This window comes from Macrosteles quadrilineatus, unplaced genomic scaffold (genome assembly GCF_028750875.1).
Source record: "Macrosteles quadrilineatus isolate MER2022 unplaced genomic scaffold, UCM_ALF_1.0 Scaffold_5__1_contigs__length_97177068, whole genome shotgun sequence".
Taxonomy (NCBI): domain Eukaryota; kingdom Metazoa; phylum Arthropoda; class Insecta; order Hemiptera; family Cicadellidae; genus Macrosteles; species Macrosteles quadrilineatus.
The window spans coordinates 47119531-47138547 of NW_026542598.1; the positions used below are offsets into that span (position 1 = coordinate 47119531).

The 19017-nt window shown below is 34.4% G+C and overlaps 1 protein-coding gene across 1 annotated transcript in view; it reads left to right on the plus strand.

The window, feature by feature from the left end:
- Positions 1-19017, plus strand: part of LOC128995306 (calpain-C-like) — a 90724-nt gene that overhangs the window by 10197 nt on the left and 61510 nt on the right. The window contains exon 2 of the mRNA XM_054420282.1: positions 6954-7091. Coding sequence (XP_054276257.1) covers positions 6954-7091 — 138 coding nt within the window. The remainder of the gene's footprint in view (positions 1-6953; positions 7092-19017) is intronic.

A 19017-nucleotide genomic window follows, 5' to 3' on the forward strand; every position in this document is an offset into this window, starting at 1 on the left:
TAAATGAACATTCAAGATTTAGAATTGATCCGGGACCATGATTTGTAAAATATTGGGGATTATCCTTCCTGCTCTAATGTGACAACCATTAGTTGACCGCTGTCTGAACAGCACGATCGTCGATTATTACAACATTATTCAAGGAAACGTGATTTTCAACGCATAGCCTTTGAAGCACGAATAGGTTTTATCATTATAACTGTAAACGCACAGCAATGTCAATCTATTGATGGTTGACAAAATTTTTGTACTGACGAATGTTTTTTGTCTCATTATGCTTTGGCATCCTGTTAATATTGTGTTTACACAAAATCCTACAATTAAAACATCTTACAATGGTTTGCGTACTGGAAAATGTTCACCGTTCCTAGTTTAGCTGGATTTAAAGATTAAATTTATAGTTTCAAACTTGATATTTTGTGTTTTGGTTTTTAGTAAGATATAAAGGAATGTTATCAATATCTATTATATGGAGGGTGGTCTATTAGGCTGCAAAGACAACCAACGCTAAAATTACCTATCCTGATTTACACTCGAGATAGGTGAACAAACACCTTAATTTGAAAAGTATTAAAGTATTAAAAATTTATATCCCTCCGAAAAATTGTGCCTCAAATATTACCGTAAAGTTTATTGCCTTTTTTGTTTGGTGGGATTTAAACCCATGACCTCCATGCACTACCTGGAGTTGGGTTTTAGTGGAAATGGTTAATGGAGTAAGAATCAGTTTTGAAAATGTCAAGCAACCGCATACGTTCAAGAACTAGTGTAAATAAATGTTGAAAAGATAACCTGCTCACCAATGTAATTGTTTTATTTTCAACTGCTTCGTGTAGATAAAAACCCACCTTTGGGACAAATTTAATTGGTATTTTTTACATCAGGTTAAATATCTCGATGGGGAAAGGTAATCAATTTCGACTCAACCGTCCAATCCCCCAGCCCCATTGGGAAAGCCATTGAATAAACAAAATCGTTCTGTTCCGATTCTATATCAACCTGTGTTGGAAATGTGCGTTTTCTGCTCTAGTGCTCGAAAAATTGTAAAGAAATCGTAATGGGTACGGTACGTCAGTTTTAAACGTATATGCCTACTAAAGTTAAGCCACATTATTTTAAATGGATCGTTTTACCTGATATCAATCCACATCTATAATACTTAAATTATCTATAACGGGAAGCCTTGTTTTGTGAACACTAATCCTCCATTATTTTTGGACTAATTTCAACGTTTGATGGGTCAACAAATTCGTCTGAATTTGTAGTTTTGCAATAAGGTTAGAATTACAAGATTCATTTAGAGGGTACGAGGCGTTCTCAAAGGTAGTTTTATCCAATAAGTATTACCATAGATAAAACACAATCTTACCATGTCAAAAGTATTACCAAAGATTACATATGCTACGCAAAATATTTTGCGGTATTACCTTTGGTATTACCATTACCTATTGAATACAGAGAACAAATTTAAACACAAAAAACAGCTGTTTATAAAAAGAAATTCAGCATCTTTTTCGGGAGTGAATATTGATGTTTGTAACATTCATGAGGTTTAGTCCAGGCGCCAAACGGGTTGAGTATGCACTGAAAGTCTGACAAAATTTGACTTTTGATTATTGTTGGGGACATCTAGTAGATGAAAAAAATCGATGATGTCGCATTTCTAGGGTGGTCACAACTCGGGGGGGAGGGGGGGAAGTTGCGCGGGTCATCAGTTTACGTTTCCGCGTCTAACTCACAAACGGTTAATGATAGAAAGGTGAATTAAGCGTCTATCTACGCCTAAATATATTATCCTTCAAAAAGGTTATTACAACCTTTCTTCTATGTCTTATACTTTAGGCGCTAATCAACATTTATTGCAAAAAATTAGATTTAAAAATAATTTAAAATGAAATATCGGAAATATTGCGCATGTTTAGGGCATGTTACAAACTATTTATGGTTAGAAAAACTAACAAGTAGTACAACAGCACCAAGTTTAAAGAAATCTGTGCAAAAACAACAGAGCTACGTTAATTTCAGTAAGAGTAAACGTGGAAAATTCATAGTAGTATCGAGGCGCGCATGGATGCTACGTAGCCCACAATCAATATAGGTTTGATGTTGTAAGTAACTATGGGAAAGCTGAATTTTTCTATGCTGTTAGACCATGTTGAGATGATCATTTTCCCGAAAGTCAACACTCCTCCCCCCTTGTGCTTTCCTCTAACCCCCCTTTTTAGATAAATTTACAGCCTCTTAGCAATTAAGCTATAACTTTAAAACGGGTAAGGATAATAATGCAATCTTTTATTAATCATTTTGCGGTACGATAATCTACAAAAATAATTATTAGATAAATAAATATTTAAAAAGAATTATTATAGATTTCTGAAGAAGAAGAAGAAGAAGAAAATGTGTTCATTGTAATAAAATATCAATACAGTGTTTTTTTATTTAAATGCAAAGAACAATGGTCAAAGACCGTCTGTTTTGTGTTAGACACACTGATTTTAAAATATTTTAAAACAGTTTAAAAAAATTCTATGAATCATATACAATTATTTATGAAATAAACTGATTTCAACTACAGAATATACACAAATAGCACTACATAGTAATAAAGATCAGATAACAATTGAATGAATAATAAAATTTAAATGTCGCCTACTGAGAATCAGAATTTCTCTTGCAAACAGTTAATAATTCATAAAACAAACCTGTTACTTTTATAATTTACTTTGATAGATACTTAACAAATAATATTTTATAAATTTTTTAAATTACATAGATTTTTCCCATTTTTGTATTGATATCTCAATTCTTAAATTTAATAATTAAACTCCATTATCAATTCCCACCCTTTACTCCACGCCCCTTTGAGATAATTTCCAAGTGCCCACCAATCTTTGCCATTTAAAAATTAAAAAAAAAACTCATATTCATTTAAATATAACTTGTTGGACCAAAATTGACGTATCTTTTTTTTAATTGGACATTCTGCTATAAAAGGGTACACGTTTCATCCCGGTTGAGATTACATAGTGGACATACATACATTTTATTTTCCATATAGAGTTAACTTTTTATTAGACGACCCCCTTTGTTTGTAAAAAATGTTTTTAGGGATGGTTACGAATAAAAAAAATATATCCACCATTTTCCAATATGGCCAACAACTTTGTTATTTCTTATGGAATACGCTGTATTTTAGTATTATTTTAGAATTTTCTAAACCTACCCCATTTAGGAGTTACAGCGTGTTATATCTAAAAGAAAGGCTTGTGGTGTACATTCGGCATCCTGTAGCTCATAAACGAGTAAGTTGAGAGAGAAAGTGCAAAGAATAAATAAGTCACATATAAGTCCTCGTTCAAAAACATATATAAAATACGTTAAAAAATACTGATTTCGTTGTTTTAAAAATGGCCACCATTTTCAAAAACGGTAGCTTACTTTGATATTGGAACAATTTATTTTATAGTTTTTTTAAAATGTAGATGTGATTTGAAAACTTGTTTATTCTTTGTATTTTCGTTCTTGAACTTACTCGTTTATGAGCTACAGGATGCAGGATGTGCTCACAAACCATTTCTTCTTCGATTTAACTCCTAAACAAGTAGCTTTAGAGAAAAATGTCAAGAATAAAGAGGTTTAAAAATTGTGCGTTTACATTCTAAAACAATCATAAAATACAGGGTATTCCATAGGACTAACAAAGTTGTCAGCCATATTGGAAAATGGCGAACATATTTTTAACTAGTATATCACTATAGTCTGTATATGTACTGGATGAGCTACATAACGTTAATATAATCTATATAAAGCAGCAAATTCAAATACAAAAAACCATAATATACGTAATTTTTTTCATTGTTGCGGTGCACAAAAAAGCCAGAGTCCTGTACAATCAATATACTGTACTATCTATAACCACTATATGCAAACAAACTGTTAATAACTATGTATCATTTTAAAATGTAAACTATGCACCCCAAATGTTGTATCAAAACATTTTGTTGTGCGACCTCGTATAAAAAAATCGACAAAGAAAAGTTTCATAAATTAATCCGTAAAAAACATTTTTTTATGTTTATGATATTTTTTAACTATGAATATTTAGGATACCATGGTAAATACACTTTTTGTACAATATCGTAACGCAAAATGATTAATAAAAGATTGCGTTATTATCCTTACCCGTTTTAAAGTTATAGCTTAATTTCTAAGAGACTGTACATTTATCTAAAAGGGGGGGTATAGGAAAGCACAAAGGGGTAGGAGTGGGGACTTTTGGGAAAATACTTATCTCAACATGGTCTAACAGCATAGAAAAATTCAGCTTTCCCATAGTTACTTACAACATCAAACCTATATTGACTGTGGGCTACGTACCGTCCATGCGCGCCTCGGTACTACTACGAATTTTCCACGTTTACTCTTACGTAATGAAACGTAGCTCTGTTGTTTTTGCACATATTTCCTTAAACTTGGTGTTCTTGTACTATTTGTTAGTTTTTCTAACCATAAATCTTCTGTAGCATGTCTTAAACGCGTACAATATTTCCGATATTTGATTTTAAAGTAGTTTAAAATTTTAATTTTTGCAATAAAAGTTGATTTAGGCCTAAAGCATAAGAGATAGAAGAAAGGTTGTAATAACCTTTTTGAAGGGCAATATATTTAGGCGTTGATAGACGCTTAAACCACCTTTCTATCATTAACCGTTTGTGAGTTAGACGCGGTAACGTAAACCGATGACCCGCGCAACTTCCCCCCCTCCCCCCCGAGTTGTGACCACCCTAGAAATGCGACATCATCGATTTTTTTCATCTACTAGATGTCCCCAACAATAATCAAAAGTCAAATTTTGTCAGACTTTCAGTGCATACTCAACCCGTTTAGCGCCTGGACTAATAGACCAATGCAAACAGTTATTCAGTTTTGTTGGAAGACTTGGAAGTGTAGAAAACGCCTCGAGTTCAAAGAAGAAGTATTTAAAACGGGAAAACGGGAGGAAGAGACAATTAATAAGGGATCTTATGCGATTAAAAGAGTATAAGAAGAGAGACCTGGTCTAACAGTAAGGAAACTTAATACACACTTGGAGTGATGAATAATCCTTGCCAGTTCTGCTATGCAACTTTTGAAATAAAAGAATGCACAAAGAATACATACATCGTGTTGTCACGGTGGTAAAGTAAACTTGCCTGATGTCATATCAAATGAATACATGCAAGAAATGTTTACTGGTAACAGTTATGGGTAAGTCGGGACACATTTGTAGAAAGCACAAAACAATGAGGCCAGCTTCTGAAGAAATTGTTTTTAAATATTTACGAAGATGTATACAGGTAATGCGGTTTAGTTTATTCTTATATTCTGTATCATTATTTTATAGAAATAGGCAAACTTATCAATTGTTTGTTTTCAAAGTTTAATAGACTATTTTATTAATGAATAAAATATATCTATGTCTCAGTAAGAAAAAGGGTAACTTTGTTTAGTTTCTGCTCAGTATGCGAAGTAAAGGAGTTTATTTCGTTCAGGAGCTGTGCAGGTGATGTAGTTTTATATTTACGAAGTACTGAACTACATCTTACTTCCCAGGATGGGTAATTTGAAAGGGAATGAGAGCATTAATGTGAAACAAGAACTAGGAAGGAGAAATATACGAGTGTTTTTTCACGCAATGTCGAGAATTGCGTTATTTGGTTCACATAGTCTTTGTTTTAGATTTAAAAGTTGAGTTTTACGTAACAAACATATCTTGTGACATGTAATAAGTGGTGAGAATATAAAAGAAAGTTTTCTCTATTAAAAGTTTCATGAATCGTACATAACACGTAATATTGTACTTTATTTGGAGTTACTCAACAAACTTATAGGAAACGAGCTGGTCCAGAAGTAGAGCACATGGGTCCGGTACTTGAGTCCTGGGCTCAAATCCCGCCAATCACCAATGGATCTAAGTGATGATGCCGCAATTCATAGACTGAAGTAATGTGAAAAACTATCTCGGGCTAGATCCTAATATTCTAGATCATAAAAATAGTATATTTCGTACCTAGGGCCGAAAATGAGGTTTTGCCGACTCGAGATAATTTTTAATTTCAAAACGAAGTCTAGAATCGAGAGCTGCAAAACCATTTCGGTTCGTGATACGCTATCTTTCACCACACTATACCCTATAACCACTATTCACCACAATAATAATGCACACTGATAGCCAACACAACTACAACTTTAAGGTTATGTGAATAAATAAATTGAGGAATCAGCAAAATAAGCAGTGACATAAAACGATTCTATTGCAATGCTATGGGTATTGATTGTGTATTTATGCATTCAGGTTTTAAGGAAGTAAGCGGGTAGCTGATTTTTCGGCCCTAGAAATGTAAAAGCCTGCTCGGTCCCCAAATGACGATGACAGCTGGCATGGCCAGCAAAACGTAACTTTCAGTCACCAATTGACGTATGTAAAACAGCTAAAAACATCATAGGGTGGTGAAAAACTCATTAAACTCTGTGTTTAATAAAGAGGAAACGTTTTTAGGTGTTTTATAGGTAGTAAGAATCAATCTTCTATTTATCAAACTGTCAAATTTAATGTTGATCTTGGATGTGAAGGGTACTTAGCGTACCTACAGATTTGTTTGAGTTTTGAGAAAACGCCCTGATGGACCAGGCCAGCTAGGCCCATTCTATAAGACATGCATATATCTTACTGCTGCTTACGTAAACACAGTCAATTCCAGTATACCTATTACACCAGATGGATTATAAAAGAAGATTTTTATAAATGACTTTGAGCAGAGACCTCTATCAGATATATAATTTATAATAATAATAATATATAATCAGTATACTATAAATTTCCCCAGAGCAAAGCTTGGTCCCCAGGTACTATATATTTATCGGAGCTGCTGTTATCCACCTGATTTACAACTCATATTTTATTTTATTTCCAGATGAGCGACTTCGAGCGTATAAAACGCGGGTGTTTGAAACGCGGAGAACTATGGGAAGACCCCGAGTTTCCCGCAACTCAAACCTCAGTGTTCTACCATCAGACTCCGCCATTCCAGTTTGTCTGGAAAAGACCAAAGGTAAGTCTGGAAAGACTTTCCAAACAAATTAATCATTCGTTAGACATAGAAAGGGCTAGTTATGCCCTTCTCATGCTAAGCTGAAATTGCCCTTTCCTTATGTAGTTAGTTCCTATATTAGGAGAAATTTGGCGTGATTCCTATTTAAAATATATATATAGGCATCACGATTTAAAAGTTACTGTTTGTAGCCTCAAAATCTTATATCAAGTTTTCACTCGGAAAATGACAAAAGACAGCTTGGAAAATGTCCTCGCACAAGTTGTGACTATCATTATTTCCACCCTTTGAGGTAGAAGCAAATTTATAAATGGGAAAATAATTAATTAATTAACGGTCGACCAATTAACAAAATTGATTGGTACAAAAATCTGAATTCTTTTGTTTAGGTTGCTAAGCAACGACAACAATGCGTATGCGATCGGATTTAAGTGTTTCTAACTCAATAAATTAACAACAGAATCGATTTTCGGCCTGTCCGGCATAACTGTATTGTTCATCAAATAACATTCCTGACTCAACTGATAAAATTTATTGTGTTAAAAACTATTTTGTCCACCGATGAATCTTGACGGAAAATGTCCGTTTCAATTTCTTAAATAGCATTTTTGTTGAGCTACCAGAGAAATCAGTCATCTATATAGTACCTACGTTGATTTTCAAAGACAGAGGTGAAACAAAATCAAAGTCATCAGCATTATATGTTTATAATATTGCAATTGCCTAAACATTATTCGCAATAATTATTAAATTGTAGTAATACAGTTACTGTACAGTCATTTCTAAAGTGTGGGAACACGCCTGAAAATAGTGTTAACAAATTTCTAAATTTATTCACGATTTGAAATAATAAATTTTGCAACTCAATTATACTTTCCTAATTTATGACAAAGGACCGTTCGATCACGCGTATCTCATCTGGGAACTGTCGTCATTAATCAACGGGTTATTAATTGGTTGAATTTAATAACGTGTCAACGTTAAGTATATAGTGATGAGACAATTTAGAACAATGCTTAACAAGAAATGTTAGTTGTTATATTCTAGAGGTTTTTTTCTAGGTTCTAGCTCGGAATTGGTTATAATCAATAGCTTCACTAAGAAACATAATTCTTGTTTTTTTAGCTGTAAATTGTTATTATTAAATATCTTTAGTTTTTGTAATAAACTGCTTGAAACTACTGTTTAGTATATTTCGAAAAATTTAAACGGAAATAAATATTGTCTTTTTTCCATTTTGTTTCCTTGGAACTCAACATTTCTCACAAAGCAACAATTCAAAACTTACAAAGTCCGAAGTCGACAATAAAACAGGAACAGACTCATAGTAATCCTAGGAGTCTCATGGTAATGGACTCATTGCAAATGTATTGAATTAACCAAAATTAATGACGATACTTACGATTATATGAAAGAAATTTGTAATCAAAACGGCATTACCGACTTATTGTTTTATTCCAACTCGCAAGGAAATAAAGCTATCTAAAAATATTAGGCTGGTATACGTATTCGTAGTTAATTTTTAAAAAGATAGGTAGTCTGTCATGTTTGTGTTGGGCCAGCAACAACATATTCTATATTCTATGATTCTACATTCTACAACCAGCAAAGGAATGTCCAATAAAAGCTCCGAGCACACTGTAGTACGGTATATTGAATGCCTATTGTGATAGTACACTAATTTAAACCCTCTACAGTAAAGGGAACTTTATTTGTTACTTGAGTTCTATTAAATTCGTGACGTATCAACGGTTTGTAATAAAATATTTTATTACAACTACTACACTGGTGTCCATTTGTGAAAATATATGTGCTTATACTATATATTCACTACCATAAAACAAACACTTAACCTCGTTGTTAAAGTAATACGCAGGTTTTGATGTTTTAAATGTATCGTTCAAAAGAGCGACCGACAGTGTGTGCCTGCAGAAATATAATTTATTATAGTTTGTATGATGGAACCTGGATCTTTAACCCTTCGTTTACCTGAGACAGGCACGATCATAAACTATTGGCCAGTCCCAAGGTAGACCAGGGTCGGGAGACAGGTTCCACCATACAGACTATAACTGTAAATCTTATGACCTATGTTTTTACCTTACCATGGTTTTTAACGCAATGTAGAATAACAGCAATAAGTGTTGTTTGCCATAACACATTTTATTCCTATCTTATACATTATTATAAAAACCTAATAGAGAACATAATATAACTTCAAACTTGGTCTTTATAATGGACTCACAATAATGCATGCTTCAGTATCTAAAATCAATATTAAAACAAGGCAATTCCTATTTTCATGTTGGTACTACTGCTATTATATAGGGAAGCAGGTGTGTCAGGGACGGTTTTATCGTTTGTGTGATTAAAATAAATTTCCACCGCGAGTTAAACTGTTTAACTTCACTGCCTGCATATTTATTTTCCAAAACATTGTGTTTTATAGACAGGTAGCCGAGAGGTCATAGTCCTGCATATCCAAAAGATTTTTCGATTCTAAGGACCAATTCTACACCACATCACCATATTTTAATAGCTTCATTTTGTGTATTGCCTTCCGGATTACTTCATGAATTGTATACAAGAGGTTAAGATTCTGTCCAAGTAATGACGACTGAAAGGATTACTTGCACAGAATCAAGGTAACCTAACCTCTTGTATACTATAGCTGTTGACTGAATGTAATACTTTCTAACATTATATTTTGACATCTACCAACATAAACATGATAATGCAGAATTTGAAACTTAATTTAAAAGCGAAAAGGTTAAGTTGGGATTTTTTACGATATTTTGTAACGCCCTTTTTGGAAACGCGTTTGTTTGTAAGTATTCGTATGTTTGAGTAAAGTATGTTACCTTACTTCTCTGGGGTAAATGTGATTGCTATCTTTGTGTACTTGGTGTGTTTGTGTACAGACGCGACCTCGGTTGCTCCTCGGGGGCGTGAAAGTGCCGAGGACAGAAGACTGACGCAACCTAACTTTCACAGACCTTTCTCCAGCTGCAGCTTCAACATAAACTAACTGCTGCACCCTTCGACCCTTGCAGGCTATTGCGTCCTTAAATACATTTTATGGTCAATAGTTTATCGGCAGTTCAAGGCCGTAAATGGGTTTCGCTACTCTAGTGATGGGTCTTGAGTCCTAGTTTTTGATCCATCATGACGGCTATGAATTTTAGCATTCAGATAATGTCTTGGCGCGAAGATTATCAATTATCAATTGTTTAAGATGGGGACGCCACTATGTGCATATTTCAACCCAAATATTAGTGAAGGATGAGTGTAGGATGAGTGGTGCGATCTTGTAGTCTTTTTAGTGACTAAGGCCGACATGTTCCTTAGACACAGCTGTTAATTAATCGCCCATACAGCTAATGGCAACTAAGGGACCTACAGTTTATTGTGGAATCCGAACCATTATTAGGATAGTACTGCGGATTGTCGTAGTACTCACTAGTGCGGACGTTAATCCACACCAGGGAGCATCGCATCCACAGTGCGTCCCTATAAATCATCCACAATACGTGACCTCCTAGTACCTGGAGTACAGGATGATTAGGAACCCATAAGAATGTTTAACGAAGAAAAGATAAAATGAAACGCGATTTTACTGCAGAAAATCCTCTGCTAAAACTCATGTGATAAAACAACTTGCATTTGTCGTTTACGAGGTCTGTGAGTAGAACGTGTTGTGTCATCTGAGATGCGTGTCGGAGATTCACACAAGTCCTGAACTGACTAAGTATATCAAAAGTCTTGGAACTCTTGGAATTAGAATTCTTGATATCATGGTCATTTTCCAAGTGGTGTGACTAAGCCGTTGACTAAGTATTCTATTCGTTGATCATGCATATGTTTTCCAATGTTCGCATGAACATAAACATTGGGGGGGGGACAAGATTGTCTAGTGGTAGAGAATGGGACTTCATCCCCGGGGTTCTGGGTTCAAATCCCACCAACCACCAATCGGTTTGATCTGCGATAAAGCCACACCCCCCTCTAGGCCTAGCTTGAAGTAATTTAAACAAAAATTCCTGCTTAGAGCAGAGGAAAATATTTTTCAAACGTGTAAAGTACTATTAAAAATAATGTATATGGATGATAAAAACCGTATTTCAGTAGTAATCTAAATTTAATCGTATTCTTTAGCTATTTACTAGACTTTAGACAAAAATATAAATATTGCAGCACCGTCTCAGATCTCACGATGAGGAGTAATTGGTCGAAATCTATATGAAATTTAATTGTTACATAGCTTATAAGCTTTAAAATAACGTCATTAAAAGTTTAAATAACCTTAAGGTTGGTGGAACACGCAATCTATTACAAAACATTTGTCTTTCATGTCACGGACACGTGCCTAATCTTAGGGTGAGTGTTGTTTGGGGTTCTGCAGTACAGAGCACTCTTTAAATGTCACCCTTTAAGGTCACGGCATTCCCTGTAAGAGAGGGCGAATTGTTTCCCCAATAAAACTAAACCTAAAATTATATAAAAAATATCATATTGTAAAACACTGAAAATGATTTTTTACAAATAAACCTGCTTTCAAAACGGCATCTGTGGCAGTGGACGGAGCACGACGGAGCTTCAAGTTGCATTCACAGGTTATGCACATTTTTAATTATAGTCTATAGTTGTCTTATTAATATATAATACTAGCTGGCCCGACAGACGTCGTCCTGTCCTGATGTAGCCTAGTTTTATGTCAAATGATCGTTCATTTTCAAGATGAGCTCGTTCGCTACGATCACTACTCACTCACCTTTTGGTTGGAGTTCTTTCGCTACGCTCACTCACAGTTTGATTGAAAATTAAAACATGTTATTGTATCCCACAGTTTAATGAAAACATTTTCCTCCAATGTTCATGAAAGGCAATTGTTTTTTAATTTAAAATAAATCAAATTACTAAATAACGGTTGGATGGATTAAAACCTTCCCCTGGCACTAAGGAACACAACAAAAAACGAATTATTTAATTCGGTGCACTCGTTCTCGAGTTATGGAATACCATAAAAACAGGATTAATTTTGATTCATATAATAATATAATAGCTGACTCCTCAAGCTTGTATTTTAAACCCAGTCAATTGTAATCGCAAATAGATAGCTTGTTATTGTTATTTTGCATCAAATAACTTTGTCCCCTTTCCTTTAGAATATTCAATGAACAACCCTGCGCTCTTTAAAATACACTTTATATTGAAGCAAATAGAATGTCGCTATTAAAATATTACAAATTCGCTTTTCTTGTTTCAAGTCCAATCCATCACAACTTTCGCAAGGTTCTAAAGCCAGATAGAATGGGTTCAGAAGGGAACGAAGATCCATCACCTAACAATATTACGACTTGACTTTTACTTCTTGACGCTCCACAGCTTTAAATGAATTAGTTCCATCTGTTACTAGGAATCGAGAATCGTATACAACTTTTAAGTGCGATAATTGTGTGGATTTAGTTTATAAAGATTGCCTCTAGAACTGTTATTGTAAAATAATCTAGGTTTCCAACATTTTGCGTTATAGGTCAAACACGTGTATGGATTCAGACTTGATGAAGCTGTACGATTTGAAATTTGCAACTTACACAATAATCAACACACGAAACCACTCCAAACGACCGACTCCGAATAACAAAATACACGTAAAGTTTAGATTACCCATATGTTAGGCACTATGACTCACATTACTGAGTTATGCATGTGTGTACAGGAGGGAGGTGCTAGGTTTAACCTTGTGTTGTGTTGTACTAAATAGACCATTGTATCATTGTAGAGTTGTGACCTTACCTTACTGTGATTGCAAGGCCATGTGATCACTCCCAACAATACAATACTTTACTAGCCTTTGCCAATGCTGTAAAATGGATTATTTGACTAATCCAATTTTGGAATCTTTCAAACTCAAGGGTTCCGGTTGATAATTTTCCTGAATACTCATGAGAATTTAAGAGGTGTTATCATTAGCACTGTAAGAGATTTGAACCTCTTAAGAGACTGCCTGAGACAGCGTTTGTCTATTAAAAATCCCTCTGTCCAGCATTAACGCCACTCGAAGTAGAACAACAGTCAGCAAGGTCTGCCGCTTTCCTTTCCGGGACAGAAGACTAACTAAATATCAAGGTCAAACTGAGTGAAAACTCGCTCAGACAACATGACTGGATCTGTAGCAGAGAGAGTTACGTTTGTTGCGCTTTTAACAGCTGTACAGCTGTTGTCTTGCGAAAAGTGCACTATCAGAACATATGTTTGTTACCTTGGGAGTGAAAAGTATCAGGACGTATGGTTGTTACCCCAGAGGAACTACGTTACCACGGCATACTATTAGGCTTATACTATTAGGACATGCTTATTAGGAATGAAACGTTATCCTAGGATAAGACAAGTAGGTGTCTGTTACCCCATGAGTAAAACAGTTTCATAATTGCCTAGGTAGCCGAGTTATAGTGTTGTGGGTTACTCACCTTCGAATCTGGGGTTCGCTAGTTCAATTCCAAGTGAGATCGTTGCCAGTCGCAGATGATACATTAAATTTGTCATTGAGCTGTTAATGAAGCTTAACAGGTTGAGGTTGACTAAGTAACAAGACCTAGGTTTGACATTTCCCTTACAAAAACTTTAGTAAAATGCCACTGGCCACAACATAACACTCGACAGACACAATAAAAAATGTGTGACACGTCAGAGTATGAAATTTACAAGTTTATTACTCTAGGTGTAGAATTAGAATGTGTCTCTCTTAACCGAGGAGTTGAATAATCGAAAATACATTTTTTTGCCATGAGTCATTATATTAGAATATTAGCAAAATAAGTGTTATCTATGGACTAGAACTATATCAGAATTTACGCTCAGAACAAAACAAATGAAAAACGTATGTTTCTCATTCTGAAAGTAGAGCAGCATCAAAACTCATGCTTTAATTAGAAAAACCAAATATAATCACGACACAATAATCTATATATTAATTTGAAACTGTTTTTCTTTGTCACAGCTATTTTGAGAGAACGGCTGGGCGTAGAAACTCGGTAGAGGCACAGAAAACGCACTACTATAACCCAGAATGCCAACCGCATGGTAAAAAGCATTAAGCGGTTTGAGAGAGCTTTGCCTGTCAATCCGTAGGCAGCGCCACCAGCGTTGCTATGCAATAGCATAGCAACGCTGGTGGCGCTGCCTACCGATTGACAGGCAAAGCTCTCTCAAACCGCTTAATGCTTTTTACCATGCGGTTGTCATTCTGGGTTATAGTAGTACGTTTTCTGTGGTAGAGGTGTCTAAAGAAAGGTCTTGGTCTGTAGATGAGCCATCAAAAGAGAAACATGGTGAATTCCCTTGGGGCTCTGCCCGCATGGCCTTTAAATTCCCATCCCATGTTATTCTTATGGGGGAAAACGGGGTTTTTGTCACAGCTAAATTGAGAGAACGGCTGGGCGTAGAAACTTGGTAGGGGTCTCTAAAGAAAGGTCTTGGTCTGTAGATGAGCCATCAAAAGAGGAAAGAGGTAAATTCCCTTGGGGCTCTGCCCCAGAAGCCTTTAAAGTTGCCTCTTCAGATTTGTTTACATTACGACCATATGCATAATTCTACACTACTTTTTAATGCAACAGCTATTAATATTTAAATTGTGATTTATTGAATTTGTCAAAATAAAGTACAGTATTTGCAATGGATTTTTCTGATTTTAAAATTGATTTTCTTCTGCATCGTGTCATGTTTTGCAATATAATGTTCTATTACCAAATCAGTGGAAAATCCTAATATCACAGTAACTTTTAAAATTATTTCTTATGGAGTTAACTTACATCTATTGTATGGGTTGGTTTCTGCCTTTTTTACCACTTCTTGGAGATTGTACGTAGGTGATCTTCTTTGGCATATTGCATCTGTAGACGAAACTTGGGTTGGTGTAATTAATACAATGGAAAAGAGCGAGAAAGTTTGGACAATTTGATATAGGCTAAAAATAAAACTGAATTAATACTGTGGCTACATTTCTTGAGCAATCATAACCGATTTGCAAACAATGGAAACATAGAAAAAGTCATAGAACACAACCAAGTAGAAGAAATAGAAATAATGTTTTTTTTCATTTATAATCGTTATCATAGACAACCTAATGCGACTATGAGAGGGACAAATTTGTAGAAAACACTAAAAAAACAAGATCAGTTTTTTTGAAAAAAGATAAGATATTTACAAAAGATTTTGATTATGTCTAACTGTTGTGTAGATTGTGAGTATTTCTATAATCTTTGAGTCGCCTGTAATGCAATTGCTCGAATTCGAGCAACAGGTACACTAGTTTTCCTTAACATAGATTCGATTTTGATATCCCATCATGTCATGTATATTATCTAGAACGATACTCTAACACAATGTTTTAATCATGCATGATCATCGTCTTTGAGTCATGATTTTGTTATTTTTCAAGCGGAGATGTTTACTACTCTTATACTGTATTTAAAAGTTGCTAAGAATAATGTCCTAATGCAAAGCACCAACATTAGATTGTTGCATATTTTATACAGCTCCGACACTCCAAATGGCATAATTCAGGCGAAGGTGAGTGAAAGATGAATGTTTAATGATTGGAATAACATCCAGAGCACAACGTTTACTGCTTTTACTGCTGTTTTATGTATCTATAAATGTTATTTAAATACAGTTTTGTAGACTTCTGAAACAGAAGATCTGTCACGACACAACCCGCTTATAAATGCAACCTGTGTTCAACAATAGGATTACTTAAGATTAGGACTTGAAGAGAAAAACAGCTGTAGACAGCTCTCTCTACTTCTGTCTGATCTACATAAACTTGTTACAATCCTACTTGGACTGCGAGACAGGTACTTTGCAGGTAGTGGGATTCTTTCACCAACTACAATAGCATTACTATCTAAAAAAAAAACAGTTTTTCCCTCATATTTTTATTCAGAAGCTCTTCTTCTTATTTTTGGTTTTGAATTCCACAGGATAAAACACAAACCTTTATTAGGGCAAATATAAGAATTAGCTCACAAACTAAATTTCGGTTGCAATCATCGGCATACTGGTTAATACTTATGATGTTAAGAGTAAAATTCCAAAATTAGAGGTGAATAGAAAATGACAAGTATTAAAATACATAAGGTTTTGACAAGTCTACAATAGAAATTATTCAGGTTCAAAACTTGCAAAATTGCCAAATTGCAGCAAAATAATAAATACGTAGTTGTAGTATTAATTTCTCCCCCAGATAAAAAATTATTTTTTAGACCAAACAGAAAGTTTTGTTTACAATAAGTAAACCTAACCTAATAAAATAATTCAATAGTTCAACAACAATAGTTCAATTATCTGTATGATATAACCTAACTTCATCTACCTTGGAACTGGCCAATTATTTAATCCCGGACAAGTCTCAGGTTCAGGAGACAGGTTCCATCATTCAGACTACAATTTCACACTACTGGTCAATGCAATTGCTTCTGCTTTGGGGAGTGTTGCTAGACTGGTGACTAGCGTCTCGGACTTCGGTGCAAGCGTATGTAGGCCCTACCCCGAAACCTTTATTGATCATCCCAAATGTCACTGACCTAATTAATAACAAATAACACTATTTAGTTTAATACACATTTCAAGACGTTTTAATTTAGTTGTGACTTTTATAACGACATAGAACTAATATTGCAATGATTTGAAGCGAACACAGAAGAGTTCTGTAAAGTTGTCATCTTTTTCCTTCAGCCTCGGTTCGATGTGGAGCTGAGATGTAGGCGACACTGGCGTGGGATGACTGTAGGAATACAGGATGTGACGTGTAGTGCAACTATTTGCATCTTCGACCAAACCTACCAGGTGATTGGTGCAATTGCCTAAAGTCTCTTCAACACGTGCTCAAGTTTGATGGTAAAGGCGAAGCCGAGGTTGGTGGACGATTTTGAGCCGAAAAAGCTTTTGAACGTTTGATGAACTCCATTTTTTGCTATTGTACCATTTTGTACGCAAACTAATTAGGATACGAACATTTCGTATATTTATTTTAAGCTCGCAGAATGGATCCCATCAAGTTTTGGGGTTAGATATGAATAGGAGTAAGCTCTAAAGTCTAGAATGATCGTAGAAGGTTCTATGCACTCTAATGATTTTTTTAATATATTTTGTACTCACGTTTTAAACAACCGATCAATTGGTTGTTCAAGGAGTTTTATTTATAGGCCTACATAATTATTTTGAAAGGGGTTATTTTGTTAACAGAACTCATCCTATAAACAGATGTAACCGTTATTTTTATAATTTATGTATAACTTCACCAACACAATTAATAAACCAACTTAAAAATACTTTTGGCCAATAGTGAAATAACTATTTTACGTATTACCGAACTATTCTTGATAAACTCATTTACACTAATATAATATGTATTGTATTTGTTTGTAATGTGTATATATTGGTTCTCTGTTTTATTTGTATAAACAAAGAGCTGTAACCGATGTGATTAGCATCTCTTGGTTTGACGTTTAACGCAATTTAGATACAAATTATTACTCCACCATAAAAATTTCAACTTTAATTACTGAAATATTTAATTTATACTAAAACACTGCTAATGGGTGTTTACTTTACTAAAATATTCAGTATGATGACAAAGACAAACAAATAAAAACAAATATATATATATCTTTTAGATATGAACAGTTGTTTTCAATTAAAATCTGTTTACCGGGGGAAATGTGAGGATTACTTCGACTCTAGTGGATTATTCTTTATCCCAGGGATGTAAATAAATAATGCAGTTTATCATGTTGTAATTATTTATTATTTTTAACTATTATTAATTGTACATCCTTCGTTTTTGCAGTATGGCGAAAAAACCCTTTGACACTTCGTCAAACAGCGCAATCCTCAATTATAAATTATAGATTTGGGTGCCTTGGTACTCTCACGGACCAGCCTATTCACTATTTAGATTCAGTAATTGCCATTTATGTCAGCTGTTCTAGTTTTATACCACTAAAACAGCTGGTTCGTTAAAAGTGTACTATTTAAATTCATAATACATCAATGACTACACATAGGCATTTCTCAACAAAACCCAGTAGTATTTCTATTTCAAAGAGTTTGTTTAGTCCATTGGGTATTTTTGTTCAATGAAATTTTGAGTGAAATAGGATTAAGGGATTATATTACATCTGCGTATTAAGAATGTGGAATTGAAAGGGTCTGTGTTGGCGGACATGGGATTTCATTGGATCGTGCTTGTTATTTTTTTTTTCATTGAATATTTTTTATGTGAATCAAATCAAATCAAAATCTGCTTTATTTCCAAAAAATTTTACAATATATACATATACAAAATACGAACAATAGTCCCGCATAGGCCGTAAAAGACCTGTGCGCGGGACGAGCTCTATTACAAATTAGAAATATTCTTAAAAATTAAAACTAAATTAATCAAAATACTATTTACAACTAAGCTATGAGACAGCTACAGGAACAGTTAATGCTAAATAAAAGGTAGTCGAGTGAATGGGGTTGCAGTTACTGATATCTGTACGCTAAATATTGTTTGGTGAACTTGTGTATAATCATTTTAGGTCATGTATACTGAACCGATAAGTGTCTCAGACTGATCGAGCCCAATATCCGACAGCCAACTGCTTACCGAACGTTTATAAACTGGAAGAGATACCTGTAGATCTCTAATCTCTGATGGTATATTCCTATAAAAAAAATTCGCAATATAAAAAGCATTAGTAAGGTTTGCAGACTTGAAAACTCGGGGTACCTGCATACCTACATTTACAGCTCCTCTGGTGGAATAGTTATGTGTGATTGGCGTCACTATCAAATCTTGATTAGAGTAGGTATATACAAGTAAAGTTTTGATAAAAAGTTGACGCACCGAAAGTAATTTAGTGTTTTTGAATAATACATT